Below are 15,147 nucleotides of genomic sequence, written 5' to 3'. Positions count from 1 at the left end.
TCTCCGGACACCAGTCTCCAGCCTGGCAGCCTGCACCACGACAGGGGGAAATGACTTACAGGCTTTCCCTTATGACCTGGGCGTCCCAGGGACCCGGCCCGAGTCCTGCTGCCTGCTCGCTGACAGCCGAAACCGCCGTTGCTTTTCCCGTTGTCCAGGGGGCAGAGGGGAAAGCGTTGCCCGTTTCCTCCAGCCCTGCGGAGTCTGACTTGCGAAACGTTTTGTCCTCACGAAGGACACAACAGCAGCTCCCGTGGATGTGCTGATGGTTTCTCCTTTGCTTCTCTCGCAGTATAAAGTGTGGGTGAAGCCGGGCACGGAGCAATCCTTCCTCTACGGGAACCACGTGCTGAAATCTGGCCTGGGCCGCATCACCGAGAACACGGCTCAGTACCAGGGCGTGGTGGTGTACTCCATGGCAGACGTCCCTCTGGTGAGCGACGCTGGGCCGGGGGCTACGGCTGCTGGCCAGGGCCCTCGAAGCGGTGTCTGACGGCGGCTGTTGTTGGTTCCGCAGGGTTTCGGAGTGACAGCAAAGTCCACCCAGGACTGCCGGAAAGTGGACCCCATGGCGATCGTGGTGTTTCATCAGGCGGATGTCGGGGAGTACGTGCGGCACGAGGAGACGCTGACTTAGGTGGAGTTGGGAGCACAAAGGCTCCAAAGACTTGGCCGCATTTGGGACGAACGGACTTTGTTGTGCGATCAGGACGAAGCCCTGCGAGCCCCTCCAGGCACCTGGGAGGGCTCCAGCATGGAGCTCCACAAGTAACTGCGACAGGCTCTTGCTGTCCCAGACAGCCGTGTCCCAGTGGTAGTGACTGGTGCGAGCTCTGTGGGTGACCTGGCCAGAGGGAGATTGCAGGCCCAGCACCCTGGGGCTGGGCTAATACAAAATGGGGTTTTCTCTCTAATAAAATTTCCCCCTGGCTTGGGCCACAGCAGTGGTGAAAAGGCTCAGTCCCTCTGCCACAGCCCCGCATGGCTCTGAGCTCATGGGAACAGGTTATACTCGTGCCGGCTGTAGCCCTGCTGCTGCGGTAAATGCCACGGGGCAAACCAGAGAAAGGTGCTTCTTCGTGTGCCGAGCCCATCAAACCGACTCTGAGATGACACCTGCTGTCCACCTGCGAACATACCCCGTCCGTCCCCAGGGGAAGCACCATCCTTTCCCAGCCAGGTGTTGTACTTGATGCTGAAGGAGATAAGCTGAGGCTGCCATGAGCACACCCAAGGGCTCCCCATCGCAGCGGACATGGGCAGAGCACTGCACCTGTAGCAAAGGGCTAGGCCCTGGTTTCTGCCTGGCAGTAGTTTCAGACAACAGAGGCTTGGCTAGTGCTATTTATTGGGTTTGTAATGCAAGGCCATCCCCTTCAGGGACTGCGGTGGTAGAACAGGGTCAAGTAGCCACCCCCGGCACAGGGCGTTTGTACACCATCCTCTCCCTCTCCTCCAGCTGGTCCTCAAGGAGGAGAAGGACAGAAGGCAGCTTCACTGGAGAGGTGACAAGGAGGATTTCCAGTCTGCCAGTCACCTGGCCTCACTGCACCACCCTGCCAGAGCAGATCCCCCTCTCCATCCCAGTCCTGGGGGTGGGGAAGAGTCTGGCCAAGGGAGGCAGCAGAGCTGCCCCTGCTCCCCACGGTCTCCTGGCTGCACTGGCCTGTGGTGGGCACCTGCAGAGAGCTCAGCACCGTGGCTTGCTGGTGGACGGCGCGTTGAAGAGCCGCTTCAGGAAATAGAGCTGCAGCACACCCGAGAGGAGGATGACGCAGCTCTGCGCGGCTGACCACCGTGTCACGTAGTAGGAGTTGGCCTCGAGCAGGAAGTAGTCGGCCCCCTTTCTCATCCGCGCCATGTTGTAGAAGCGCCACATGTGGAAGATGTAGCCCTGCAGCTTGTGGGTGCTCATCTGCAGCAAGAGCCAGGGCCCTGAGCAGGTGAGAGCGCCTTTTCCCCCCTGCAGGGGGGCCCTGAACCTTGCTGGCTTGAGCCCCCGGCATGTGGGATCTGGCTGTCCTAACACGGGCAGCAGGATGCTGCACTCAGCCCCTTGGTCTGACCCTGTGTGGCGCATGCTGTGCTTTTGAAAATAAGTGAGGGACGCTCCTGGGGCTGCAGGAACTGACCCGCTGGCCCTGGGGCTGCGTGGGCCTGCGCTGCACTGAGGAGGAGACCTCTCCTCCAGAGCCTGCTTTCGCCTTATTCACCTCCTCCCCAGTCCTGGCCTACTGGAGCCAGCTGCCTACACCCATGCCCACCTCTCCCACTTTGGCATTGGTTCCCAGGTGCAGTAAGTAGTTCCTAAGCTTTCCCAGCTGCCTGTTAGACCAGGGGCCTGTTCCTGTGTCTGTCTGGACTGGGTTACGGATTTCAAACTGATCGCAAACGACACTTCCATTACCTCAATTGCCTCCAGTGTGTCATTGAGCTCCTTCCTCTCCATTTCGGGCTGGTTCTCGGTGTCGAAACCTTCGTATAACACCCCGAAGTCGAGATAAACCTGCACAAACCCAAAGCGGTTGTGGCGATTGCTCAGGCAAAGCTGGTAAAAGCCTGTGGATAAAAGGGGAGTCAAGCTTCAGAGGACCGTTAGCAGGTGCTGCACTGCTCAGAAGTTACCCAAATCCTCCACTCAGATACTTCCCACCTCTGGAGGAGTGAGACACGGTCTGAGCGCTCAGAAACCCCGGGACAGCCCGCCGGACACTCTAGTCCCGAGTTCAGCACTGGACGTGCCTGGTGCAGAGCAGAGTCCCTGGCCCCGTGGCTGTGACGGTTGAGCTTTCAGGGAACAGCAGGCCCTGCTGGAACTCGGGCGGTCCAGGGAGGGAGGACAATACCTGTCTCCTTGGTCGAGAAGTTGATCTGTCCTCGCGGGTCCTGGGCAGTGCCTACGCGGAAGCCATTGGGGTCGCTCGCTGTGACCAGGATGTGTCTGTCAGCCATTCCCGACGCCCGCTGCACCTGAAACCGAGGCAGGGAGAGCAGGGAACATCAGGTGCTGCTCTGCACGCTGCAGAGGATCTGCCCCACAGAAGCTGCCCTGGGACCTCCCAGCTAACAGTGCTGCCAGGCCATCTGCGTGGAGGTGGGTTTGCTCTGCTCAGCGGTACCTGCTGCCCCTTTGTACCCACTGGGTGCCCTCGACGGGGCCGGAGCAGATGGTCCCTAAGCCTGTTGGGCAGGCTGGGCAGAGGTGAGACCACAGGGCAGGGAAGGCCCTGGCACTGCTACCACCTGCATGCTGTGGGGCCCTGCCAGGACAGCCCATCCAGCATGTGCGTGGAAGCCTGGCCAAGGCATGTTCTCTCCAAACAGGCGTGCAATTCGCTCCTGTCTCTGCAAATGGCACCTTTTCCAGGTGCAGGGACAGCCATCCTGGGACACACACCAGGGACGGGAGGGAAGCAGAGACCCTGCCCCCATGAACTGCGAGTGAGCTCTGCTGGCTGAACCCCTCCCTGCCAGCTGCTGCACTCCACACGGCTCTCCGCAGCGCCCTGTGCCGCTGCAGATAAAGGGGCAGTTGATAACTATTTATAGGCCTCCAGCGTCCCTTAAGTGCCAGGCACAAATGCCCCCAACCTTGGAGAAGCAGGAGCTGGGACCATGATAAGGGGCGAAGGGTTCAGCCTCGCACCTGGAACGGGAGCAGGCGACCTCCAGGATCCTGCTGCAGGGGTCAGAGGGCCTCCTGGCTTCCAGCTGACCGTGCCAGGTGGAGACTCCTGCAGTGACGGTACCTCAGCACCGCGGACAGCCAGGACTTACCCCTGCGCTGCCATCGCTCCATGCCCAGGCTACACGTGGCACTTGGCCCCTGATTGAGATGCTGAGCACCTGCAGCTTCCCTGACTTCTACAGGGGCTTTGGAGCCAGGCCCTTAGCCTGAGCGTCTCAGTCCTATGCCCGTTAGGGTAGCGCTGACCGACCCCCTAGCACGGGCTGTGAAGGGCCACGCTGCGCCCTTGGGCAAGCTGTGAGCGAGGGGGCGACCTCACCTGTAGGCATTTCTGGAAGGAGGCGAACAAGAGCTGACGGGGGGCAAGCTGAGGGGCAGTTGAGATGCTCGCGCTCCTTCCCGTTGGCGGATAACGGCGGCAACATGGAGGTGGGAATTAGGAGGGGATGGGTGCCCCCAGCTTGAGAGGTCTGGGGGACGAGGCAGCTCGTACAGAACATCTCAAACGCACCATGAATCGAAGAGGCAGCAAATCAACCAGTAATGAAAGGCAACGCCTCCCACACAGCACGGCCACCGGACATCAAAGCCAGAAACGGCAGCAGGGTGGAAAAGGGCCTGGCTGGTTTTGGGGGTGACGAGAATCCCCAGCTAGAACGGCTCATGCCCGCACGTCTTGGAAGAGACATTTAAGCCTCATCCCTGGAAGCAGCTGGTTTGCCAGGATGCCAGATGGGATGGACTGGGGTCGGAGCCCATCATGCTGCCATTCCCTTGCTATGTGCTCTGCTCAGTCCTGGTCCCTGTCTCCTGTGCAGCAGAAGGGGATCAGGGAGGTGATGGCAGTTCTGCGAGGACTGGCCCAGGAAGAGAAAAGGAAACAGCCCTTTACTTGAGAGGGGTGAAACCAAGCATACAAAATAGTATTTTTCCAACTACTCGCATCTACTCAAAGAACCTTGCCTACAAAACAGTAAGGAGCTTGGAGAACAGCAAACTGGGTGGCTCTTATTCAGCCTCTCTCAAACACTGAACTTGAGAGGCTGGAAACTTCTAACCGAAAGGAAGCAATGCTGATTTTTTAAAAAAACATTTTTTAAGACGAATGCGATTGATTAAATCATTGAGCCTGGCCTGCAATTAGCTTGTTAGGAGGCGGATTAGAAGCCAAGGAACTCGGGCTGCTCTGACAGCTGCGAAGGTGAAGGGACTTCTGCTGGGTTTGGACCTGGGGGCTTCTAGGTACAAAGCAAACATGTATTAGACCACAAAAGCCCCCTGCACTGATTTGCACGGTACACAACTGCTCTGCCCCGAACCTGGTGAGACAGAGCTTAGTAGGATTCAAGAAGGGCTGGATGAGCACCCGGCGCTAGGCTGGCAGGGGGTGGTTTCCTCCCCAGTCACCCCGATTCTCAGGTTAGGCCAGCCATGCAGGTCAGTTAGGGCTAGGGAAAGGTGCTTTCCCTGAGCCAGTCCCCCCACCTCTCCCTGGAGCAGCTGGCAGGCACCGTGCCAGCCCCTTGAACCCGGAATAGCCATTCCCGCTCGCACTCAGGAGACAAGACGAGCTGCCCCTGGCAGCCTCTCCCATCCGCCAAAACCCCCAGCACCAGGTACCCAGTGCTCACCTCGTAGCTGAAGTAGAAGTGGCCGCTCTGATGTGCGAACTGCCAGAAGCACTCGGTGCCCCCTCCGGGGATGACAACGGCAAAGTCGTAGCGATCGGCCCCGCGGAAGAGAGGCTGGTCACTCGTCTCGCTCAGGGGCTCCGTCTTGCGGCTCCCGGCAGGGCCCAGCAGACTGAGCAGTGCCATGGTCAGCACGACAGGTGCCAGCGGGAGCATGGTGCCACCTGAGCCCAGGTCCTCTGGCTGGGGCAGAGCAGGCATCAGAGCCCAGGACCGCCAGGGATAATCATTAACCTCACTCACTCCTCCCCTGATTTCTCCAGACAGCCTCTCAAGCTGTCAGCACGGCTGCCCGTATCCAAATGCCAGAGCACCTGGGACAGGGCAGCTCCTCCAGGTGAGCTCAGAGGAAGCACAGGGCTGGCTGGCGCAGCTGGGCAGCGCGTTCCCCTCACAGCGTTCTGTGACACCCCCACAGGAGCTGGGAAGAAGCATCTCTGGGCACATGGTACTTTCTGGGGGACCAGAGGGCTGGTCTCCTTGTCACAACTCTCCACACATCACCAGTCTGAAGACCTTGTACAGCACCAGGCACCTCAGAGCTCTCCTAGGAACTTTACTTAGCCAGAGAGACACAGACACTGACCACAGAGAAGTGCTGGGAGCTCAGCCCTGCTGCGCGCACATCCAGCACTGCAAGGTACAGCTTGTGCAGCAGTATGGGCTGACTCGCCGTGGACTGCAGAAGAGGTAAGGCCCTGATTCTGCAAGAGGAAGAATCGCCCTCTTCATAGAGCCAGGGCCTGCCATCAGCCGGGGGTTGGAAGCTATTCCTGATGTCCTGGGGCAATACAGGGCAAAAATGAGATGCTTTCCCACCCTGGCACCTACTAACCGTGCACACAGCATTCAGCCCACATAGAGCCACCAATGGGGGACAAGTGCTGACCCACTGCTAACGCTGCACCAGTACAGGGGACGTGTCCCTAACAACAGAGGAAAGTGCTACTCGCATCTAGATAGCACTGGGCAGATCATCGGGGACTCCTCCCAGCGGGGCAGCACAGCGCGCGTTCCAGCAGGGATTCTGCCAAGCACGAGCTGTAATGGGAGAAGCCCCCAGTGCCCCTGCTCCCTCAGTTGGATCAAAGAGGCGGTGTAAAGAATTAAACGCAGTCCTACGGGTAGGAGAAAGGGCGCAGTGACACAGCAGGTGCTTCTGACACTCACCCTGTCCCTGAAACAGGCCTGGGATGAGGCCTGGAACAGCACAGTAAAAAAAAGGGTGCCTGCCTGACCCTCTCAACGAGGCAGCAAGGGATGCTCCTGCGGTACCCTCCTCTGATCAGACTCTGGTGACAGTGGAGTCTGGCAGTGATCAGACCAGGCACTGTCACCTCCTCTGATCAGCCCTGAGCCCTGCTCTCCCCAGCTGGTCCCTGGCTGAACCCCCCACTTCAGCTCCCTTGGTTAGTGCCCCTCAAGTGCTTCCCCCGCTGGGTCTCTGGAGGCTACAGCTGCACCAACCTGCTTCAGGCAGCAAAGGAACCAAGCACTCTGTCTACCCCTAAGTGGAAAGGGCTCAGAGCCAGCAGAGCATGGAGCCTGGCTGGACAGCACACAGCTCTTTGCTTGTGGCAACACAGGTGTTGGCAAGGCTTCACGCTGCACAGGCCAAGAGCTGATGGAGAGCGAGCCCCAGCTGGTAACGAGGGATCTTTGCCCACAAACTGCTGTTTCCAATGGTTACAGCCTGCTCTTTCCTCAGCAGCCCTTCCATGCTGCCGCTACCTGCTAGAAGAGGGTTGGCCTCTCTCAGACCCTCTTCACCCCTGCTCGGAGCAGGCTGCAGCCTTCTCAGAGCTCAGACCATGGCTGAGGCCGTGCCTGCACTTCTGGCTGGCTCAGAAAGCCAGCATGGGCTGGCACTTTGGCTGCAAAGGGTGCTACACACAGCTGGTGCCAGGCTGCTGACCCCAGGGACATGCCCCAAGCTATTCTACCACTGAGGCAGGACCTTCACCTTGCGCAAAGGCTGGGAGAGGTACAGCTAAGTATTGCTACAGCGATGCCTCATACACACGGGACCAGACTAGACCACACGGTGCCTTTCAGGGCCAGAGAGCTACTGAGGCAAACAGATGGGAAGCAGTGAATCGTGCAAGGGAAGAGAGAGCTCAAAGAGCTCAAATGAGAGGAAAAAAAAATGAAGTTCTGCCTTGGAAACTACTAACGTTTAATACTAAGACAAAACATCTACTTTATAAAGCCTCCACAACCCTCCCCCACCCCCCACAAAAACCTATTTACACAAGTGGAACAACTGTGCTGATCACCTCGCCAAGACACAGACCTCCTTCACTGACACCGGCTGTTCCCACTCCCTAGCTTGGCTCCCTCTGGGACAGCTGGAGAAACACACAGATCGGACAAGTGATTCTCAGCTGATGCAAGACACTTAAAATATATAAAAATAGCTGCAAGGGGATCAGCTTTTCAGTTGGACCAAAACCTGATCTGAGAAAGCTGCCCCCCTGATAGCCCCCTTGAACCTTGCTCAGGTTCAAGTTCTAATTCGCACAGGGCAAAAGCGGCAGTTATCAGATGGGAAAGGAAGCCGGAGCCCTGGCTATTTGCAAACACATATAAAATGTCAGCCTTGTCACTTCCAAGGCTGCTTCCGTACACACCAGGCTGCACGGCGCCTGATGCAGATCTAGAGCTTTCAACTTCAGCTAAATGCAAGAACTAGAAAGAACGTTCCTGAAATCCCAGTTAGTTTTAGCTTTGTCCCACGGCAGTGCATGACCCTCCTGTGTGCCCACAAGAGCTCTGCACTGTTCTCAACATGCGCTGGGGAAGGGGACTAGGACCCTTTCTGCTGCAGCAGCTGTTGCTTTGGTCTCTTGGAGAAGAAGCGAGTGCCTGCTGGCTCTCCGTGTCTCATTCTCAGTCAAGTCCCAGTTTTTTCATGGTTCGCCAGCGATCCTTGATCATCACAGCTGTGCGGTTGCGAAAGGGGTATTTTTTACAAATGACTTTCCATCTCCCTTCGCCGTACTTATTCACTCCTTGTTTGATCCACTCGCTTTCCTCCACTGTCCACCTCTGAGGGGAAAAAAGAAAGAGAGCTTTTCACAGACATGCAGACACGGGTCCCACCAGTATCAGTATAGCCCTGAGATGATGCATTTCCCTTCTTTAAATGCAACCCCACACATGAGCACCTAGTGCGTGATCACAAAGTTCTTGTCATGTGGTTGCAAGGAACCAATAGCTCACTAACAGCCCCTGATACGGGATCCATTGATCACTGCTCAGTGCCTGGAAAACTGGACAGACCACACACCACAAGTGTCATGACACAAAAAGGAGCAGGTACTAGCAGTAGCCCAGCTTGGCGCCTGCTGGAAGTGCATTTCAGTTGCTAGCTGCATGGTTAGGTAAGCACTGTGCTATATGACAGCAGTGTCCGATTCTCCTCCCCCTCACCTCTACTGCCTGCAGAGCACATCTGGTACCAGGTATATATGGTATCCAATACTTTCCTGGTTTCTAGGAGGAGACGCTTAAGCCAGGCCCTGTGAATCCAGAGCCCTGACCCACCTAGCTCACTCGAGGCGTGCTCACGGGTTGCATAAAGAAAGTCCCTCAGGACATGCTGTGTGCTGGCGCAGTGTTTGGGAGTTCTCCACCCACAGCGCGTCAGTTTTAGGGAACTAACTGCAGCTGCAAACGAAGAGATCTCTGGCCAGCACAAGGGACCACCTCCCATGCTACTTGTTGCTTGCTGCCTTAGCACTCCTGCACTGATCTGCAGTGTTGGGAACTTGCTGGTGGGATCGGGAAGCCCTGGATTACCTGCTTCTTGCTTCCGGAGATCGAAGATTTCCAACTGTCCTTCCCAGGTGATGCTGAAAGACAAATCCAAGGACAGCCGCATTTCAATGGCCCTGATGTGCTTAATTCCCATAGTTCAATAAAAGGACGCATGGCTACCCTCATCTATGGCCTGGCTCCCTCACACAAAGCATAACTAAGGAAACCTAGCAATTAAGACAGCAAGGAATTCATTTATTTCAGGCTGTCAATATATGTGTTCAGCTGTACTGAGTCATCTCCGATATGTCTACACCTCACACAGAACATCAGGGGAAATCAGTCGATGCCTATGCAGGGTCCAGGCTAATGTGGGTGTCCTGCTGTTGGTACCTGTGCAGTACAGGCACTTCCATTTGTAAATGAAGTTAAGTGAGGTGCCTGGAGGTCAAAATGCACCTGGGTCCAGTGTTTAGTTGCAAGTAATTGCGCCTGCTGAGGCAAAAATGTACAATCTAACCTTCCCTGCCTTTCAACGGTTAGCTGCGAGGAGCTGCCACTGGTCTTGGTATCAGAAACAGGACAGCATATTAGCTTGGCCTCAGGTCTGAAATTATAATGAAGGTTCTTGGCCTGCAGCTCAGGCTCAGGTACAGAGGACAAACATCAAGGCACCTGACCACCTGCCGCTGCTTCAGCAGTCCTTCAGCAGCAGCCATAATCCCACTCCCTCATGCTCACAGGATTTCTGGGCTTCCAGCTGCTGTCAGCCCCAGAAGGCAGCAGAAAGCTGGGAGCATGCAGCATGGCAGGGGCCAGCACATACACAGCAGAGGTGTAACCTTACCTGCATCCAGGAAGAGCTCATCTTCGTCACTCCAGGTGTCCCTTTCTTCTGACCTGTTTAAGACTCTTCGTGTTGCTCTGAGTGACCTGAGAACATACAAACACCCAGCTGAAGTAGTGAGCCAGTGGGCTAGCGAGGCCCCAAGACAGAGTTAATCCACACAGCTAGCACATAAAGGTCTGAAGAGCTACACCCTCCTTACTAAGAGACCACTGATGACAAGAATTCACCCCAGTGACGCAGGCCCAGGGGCTGGCATAAGGACTACAGCTCTAAACGCTCGCACTGCTTCACTACACTTATTCCCCTTGTTCTGGCACCTCGTCTTGAGAAGCCCAATTGCAAGCGAAGGGTGCCATGTGGGGTGGGAATGCAAAGCTACTCAGCGCTGCCAGAAGACCTGCAGCACATCATCTTCTGGAACTACAACAGACACTGCATCAAGCACTCACACCACAACGGCATGCTAACTGTGCCAGAATGAGCAGGCACTGCAGACAGCGACTGCCCAGAGGATGCTGCATGTAGCCTGAAGCAGAAGTGCTCAGCCAGGATTACACCCTTCACCAGGCTGCTCTGAAAGGATCACACCTGGTTCAGATCACTCAGAGACCCCTCACTGACTCAAGCTCCTGGTTCTAGCCCATGTAAGCAGATGCCCTGTGCCAAGCTCTCCAGCTGCAACCAGTTTTATTTAAAACACTTCACAAGCTTCACATATTGCAGCATGGGAAACCTCAAAGGAATCTCCTTGCGATCAGAGGGGAAACATGTGCTCCCTGCGCTCCTGCTTGTTGGCTCCTGTCAATGACACAACCTCTCGTACAGGGAAACTCACAAAGCAGCAGCGGGGCAAAGGAAACCCTGGGAAAGACATCCTAACAGCCAGTGCCCACTGCTGCCATGTAAAGGGTTACAGAGCAAACAGAGCATCCAGGGGTGAGCCCCAGAACCAGGAGGTTCCAGGGTATGTGCCTGGCTTCAAAGCTGCACCAGTGGCTGGGAGGGAGCTCCAGCCCACTGCACTGCAGTTCCCAGTGTGTGGCAGGGACTGATCCCTCACCCTAATTCAGGGCAACAGCTAAAGTTGTTACTGGGATGTGGATACAGAATTCTCTCACCTCTGCTACTGCTAACCCAAAATGTAAGCTACAGTAAAAACTGTGTTATCCGGCATCCCCCAAGAATGGGGGATTCCAGTTAATCAAATGTGCACCATCTGGTGCACTCCCCAGTGTCAGTGTGCCAGGGAACAGGGAGGGGAGCCCCGCACAGGCTGTTTGCCTTGGGCTGTGGGCCGAAGAAGCAACAAAGAAAAACTCGGCTCACGGCAGTGAAACCAGAAGTCCCTGGAAGTGGTACTTCCAGTTGCACTTTTGCCGTGTCCCTCGGTTGCTGGTTAATAGAGTTTTCCAGCTAATAAAATGCCGGTTAACACAGCTTTTGCTGTACACGTTTATGTTATCTGTCTCCATATTTTGCAGCAGGCAGGGATCTCTGCTGTTTTGTGTTTGCACTGGTATAAGGCAGGGGGGTCAAACAGATGGCCCATGGGCCGTATCTAGCAGGACAGAGCTCCTGCAGGGACTGAGAACTTGGAGGTGGCAAGCAAGACACAGGGCCTGCCACTGAATTTGGGCTACAAGACCCTGTTGGAAATGGCCTTCATCGGCAGGAAGAGGAGTGACAGCTGTGGCAACACAGTGCCATCTGCCCCACCACTGCCTCCTCCACCACCAATGCATGCCCCGCAAGTCCTGGATCCACATCTGGCCCATGAGGAGCCCTGCAGTCCAGGTCGAGCCCAGGGTGAGCCAGACAGTCCTGGTAATAAGGGTTGTGTTGTTTGTACACTGTAACAATATTTGCTGCGAGTCCTCAAAGCACTGCGTGCAAGCGACACGCAACATCCGATAAAGCTTCGTACTTAAAACGTTCAGAAGATCTAGGCTGGACAGGCGGCTTCTCGACAGGAGGTCTGGATGCAGAAGACACCACAGGCTCTTGGGATGAGTCTGGACTCTCAGTGCTAGCACTCTTCTGGCTGTCCTCACGCATGAGCAGTGTGCATATGTTCAACAAGTGTTGTTTCTTTGGAGGGGATTCGGGGGTTTCTGAAGTATCAGAAGCTGGGCTTTCCTCTACCCTTTGTCTCTTAGCCCTGTGGGATACAGGAGACAGTTGTTTGGGGAAAGAAAAGTCTGTTTCATCCAGCTTGCTGAAGGTGGCTTCAGAATCTTGGGAATCCGACAAGGTCTTGAAAGCTTCTCTCAAAACAGAAATCCCAAAAACAGTTACCGTCCCAGGGGGCTGCCTATAAAATAAACAAGACTAAGCAGGTGTGTCAAGGATTGCACCCCACCACTGCCTGTCTGAAATCAAGGCTGTTCCGCAGCCCACTCCCCATCACTGCTCTGAATAAGGTGTTCCCAACACCCGCCAAAATAAACTTCTGGGCTGTTCACTGTCCTGCCAGTTGCAGTGGGAAGCAGCCTCCCTCCAAGCACTGGCAAGGCAACTTGGTAGAATCAGCCCCTACCATGCAAGCATCCTCAGCTTACACCTTCTGCTACAGAACACCAACTCCCAGGCCATGCAGCAAATCAACACCCACCAAACAACACAGGTACTGAAGTCCTTCTCTGAGCCTCTGACTCTCCCGTCAACCTTACAGCCCAGTGCATCACGGGGCCCTTTGGGGCAAAGCTTCCTCTTAACCCAGGGTTAAACCACTTGGTGAAAAAAACTTGACAGCGGTGGCATTATCACCCAGAGATGCTGTCAAGCTGCACCTGCCGTGTCAGCCAAATTTCTCTGCCTACCTCTCAGATTGTCTGGGAGATGCTGCCTGGGGCTCTGATGTGGCTCCTGGGTCTCTGGAGGCTTCTGGGGGCTCTGGCATTTCTGCTGTGTCCTCAGAGGCTTCAGAGGGCTCTGGCATTTCTGCGGTCACCTTGGAGGCTTCCAGGGGCTCTAGTGTTTCTGCCGGATCTTCAGAAGCTACTGCGAGCTCTGGAGTGTCTGCCAGGTCCTCTGAGGCTTCTGGGGGTTTTGCCTTTTCTGCTGGGTCCTTTGAGGTTTCCGGGGACTCTAGCATTTCTTCTGGGTCCTTTGAGGCTTCCAGGGACTCTAGCATTTCTTCTGGGTCCTTTGAAGCTTCTGGGGACTCTGGTGTTTCTGCTGGGTCCTTTGAAGCTTCCGGGGACTCTGGTGTTTCTGCTGGGTCCTTTGAGGCTTCTGGGGGCTCTGAAGCAGATGCTGGATTCCTAGAGGCTTCCAGAGGCTCTGACGTGGATGCTGCATTCCTACAGTCTTCCAGGGGCTCTGACGTGGCTTGGAGGTCCTTGGGTTCATGTACATGTTCTGAATTTAGAGTCTTTTTCACCACCTTGAACAAAGAAGAAAGCGTGCACTCGTTACCAAGAGAACTGTGATCTTATCCCTCCTCCAAAAGCAGGGAATTATATTTTGAACAATTTAATACATAACCCCCCACAGTTTCTTGCTGTTCCACAAAGGGCATAAATTAGGATCCTGACACTGGCAGACATAACACTGAGAACAGTCTAAATACTCTTTAGATCCCAAGGATCTAGATGTACATGTCACTTCAGACCGGTTTAAGCTTCCTGGAACATTTCAAGAGCACACCAGGAAAATTAAGTACTATTTTGAGCCGATCTTCCTTGAACTTGTTCACTGTTATATGTGGACACAGAGCATTCTTTGTCTAGTGTCTGGTCAGTCCTCCAGACAGCCCAAAATGCACCCCTCTGCACCCCTTCTCCCCCCCTACTCTAGGGCAGCAACCAAAAGTGGGTTGCAAGAATATATGAAAGCGTCACGAACAAACAGATTCTCCTATAAAGGAGAAAAACATGGGAAACTGTGGGTTTTCTCTTGCAGGTTGGCAGAGTTCCAGCCCCCCGTACCTACACAATGTGGGCCTGGCGGTAGGGGGCAGTGGGTCAGGAGTGAGAGGCACTGGGTCAGGACTGGCCATTGATGTTTACATGCGGGTCTTGGCACAAAAAAGGGTTCTAGGAAATTCCCAGGGAAACTCCTGGCACCAACCCAGGGAAGGCAGGATGGTCTGGGTACTCTGCCACCCCCCAGTGGTGCTTTGGCAGCAATGCAGTCCCTAACAGGCTAGAGATCTACTTAGAAACCCTAGCAGCGCATGCATGGACTTTTGTCCAGGGACAGCTGCAAACCGGTCCCCAATCAGTCACATTCTTGGAACAGTTCAAATATTATGCCAGCCATCACTCGAGTCAGAGAAGCATCTTCTGTGCTGCTTGTATGACGTTCTGCAATGCATCCTACGGGTGTTGTGAGAGTAGGACCTTGAGAGTTAGCACAGCACAGACTCTTTAGGAAAGAGCTGACCTTTAAATGCTACAGGTTTGCTCCCTTGCTGCCAAAGACAGGGAGCTTTATAACTGTGTTTCACTTCGCAGGACAGGTCAGACCATTACGCTGACACACGGGATGGCAATACGAGTGGCAACTCCACTCCCATCTGCACTTCGTGCCACTCGTCCCTGGCAGCTGACACTAGAAAAGGGGTGGCCAGCGCAAGCACATACCGTTAGGAGCATAGGCTCTGACTCTTCCATGTAGGTCTCCAAGAACCGGAGCATGCTCTGCTGGAAAAGCTTGTAGGAGAAGTTTCGGATGATCGGATGAGACGCGTTCTTCTCACGGATTATGCTGAGCAGCTCTGTCCTCAGTTTCTAGGTGAGAGGCGAGAAAGGTCTGAACACGTGTAGGGGGCATGGGTGAAAAGATCAGGAGATGGGGGTAGGGGTGAAGATTTCCACACTAGACACAGTACAAAATTAACTCATTTATTTTGGTCTAGATCAGGAAAAAGCCAAAGAAGCCCAAGACCTCTGTCAGCATCTCTGACTACCGTCATCTCCAGTACCAGGGGACGCTGTGGCAAGCACAGACTCGGAGGGAAGAGAATGCAACATTTTGGGCTGCACCGCTCCAACTCCTTCTTGCAAGCCCAGGAACAACACTGTGGCTGTCAGTGTCCTTCAGGCAGAAGGATGGGATATGCCAGCCACGGCCATTGGGAAGAGGTATTCCCAACATCCATCACGTTATCTATATGCTAGACGCGCCAAGTTAGTGTAATCCAAAAGGGACCCATT

At 55.0% G+C, this 15,147-nt stretch overlaps 3 protein-coding genes across 6 annotated transcripts in view; 1 reads left to right on the top strand and 2 right to left on the bottom strand.

The window, feature by feature from the left end:
• The first annotated feature begins 250 nt into the window (after positions 1 to 250).
• NIP7 (NIP7, nucleolar pre-rRNA processing protein) lies at positions 251 to 941 on the top strand. Its single transcript, XM_025209198.1, has 2 exons — positions 251 to 433; positions 518 to 941. Exons 1-2 carry the CDS (start codon positions 266 to 268, stop codon positions 635 to 637), a joined length of 288 nt encoding a protein of 95 aa, XP_025064983.1. The 5' UTR covers positions 251 to 265; the 3' UTR covers positions 638 to 941.
• Positions 942 to 1,065: 124 nt separating this feature from the next.
• On the bottom strand, positions 1,066 to 6,917 carry TMED6 (transmembrane p24 trafficking protein 6). 2 transcript variants are annotated; one of them, XM_025209197.1, is made up of 5 exons: positions 6,215 to 6,917; positions 5,320 to 5,562; positions 2,847 to 2,970; positions 2,408 to 2,559; positions 1,066 to 1,915 (listed from the first exon to the last, which is right to left on the bottom strand). In XM_025209197.1, the coding sequence occupies exons 2-5, from the start codon at positions 5,533 to 5,535 to the stop codon at positions 1,691 to 1,693; spliced, it is 717 nt and encodes a 238-aa protein (XP_025064982.1). In that variant the 5' UTR covers positions 5,536 to 5,562; positions 6,215 to 6,917; the 3' UTR covers positions 1,066 to 1,690. The 2 variants fall into 2 exon arrangements, with proteins under 2 accessions (XP_025064982.1, XP_006027889.1); XM_006027827.3 differs by having other exon boundaries at positions 5,320 to 6,917.
• A 161-nt stretch (positions 6,918 to 7,078) lies between these two features.
• TERF2 (telomeric repeat binding factor 2) overlaps positions 7,079 to 15,147 on the bottom strand; it is a 13,130-nt gene continuing 5,061 nt past the window's right edge. The window contains exons 3-8 of one of the 3 annotated variants that reach the window (XM_025209190.1): positions 14,575 to 14,721; positions 12,808 to 13,373; positions 11,913 to 12,299; positions 9,986 to 10,071; positions 9,181 to 9,233; positions 7,079 to 8,427 (exon numbers count right to left, since the gene is read on the bottom strand). In XM_025209190.1, the coding sequence (XP_025064975.1) occupies positions 8,269 to 8,427; positions 9,181 to 9,233; positions 9,986 to 10,071; positions 11,913 to 12,299; positions 12,808 to 13,373; positions 14,575 to 14,721 (1,398 nt within the window). In that variant the 3' untranslated portion in view covers positions 7,079 to 8,268. The remainder of the gene's footprint in view (positions 8,428 to 9,180; positions 9,234 to 9,985; positions 10,072 to 11,912; positions 12,300 to 12,807; positions 13,374 to 14,574; positions 14,722 to 15,147) is intronic. The other 2 variants (XM_025209189.1, XM_025209188.1) reach the window with 2 other exon arrangements.

This window comes from Alligator sinensis, unplaced genomic scaffold, assembly GCF_000455745.1.
Source record: "Alligator sinensis unplaced genomic scaffold, ASM45574v1 scaffold255_1, whole genome shotgun sequence".
In the NCBI taxonomy this organism is placed as follows: Eukaryota; Metazoa; Chordata; order Crocodylia; family Alligatoridae; genus Alligator; species Alligator sinensis.
Note: the sequence above shows the minus strand (reverse complement) of the source record. Positions and strands in the feature narration are given on the sequence as shown.

What these genes read in the sequence shown, in the direction of transcription:
- NIP7 (XM_025209198.1), top strand. Translation starts at nt 266, where the DNA reads ATGGTTTCTCCTTTGCTTCTCTCGCAGTATAAAGTGTGGGTGAAGCCG. An exon ending in CCATGGCAGACGTCCCTCTG is followed by an intron (nt 434 to 517) that starts GTGAGCGACGCT and finishes TTGGTTCCGCAG; the next exon opens with GGTTTCGGAGTGACAGCAAA.
- TMED6 (XM_006027827.3), bottom strand. Translation starts at nt 5,580, where the DNA reads ATGCCTGCTCTGCCCCAGCCAGAGGACCTGGGCTCAGGTGGCACCATG. An exon ending in ACTTCTACTTCAGCTACGAG is followed by an intron (nt 2,971 to 5,319) that starts GTGAGCACTGGG and finishes CCTCGGTTTCAG; the next exon opens with GTGCAGCGGGCGTCGGGAAT. An exon ending in CTTCTCGACCAAGGAGACAG is followed by an intron (nt 2,560 to 2,846) that starts GTATTGTCCTCC and finishes TTTTATCCACAG; the next exon opens with GCTTTTACCAGCTTTGCCTG.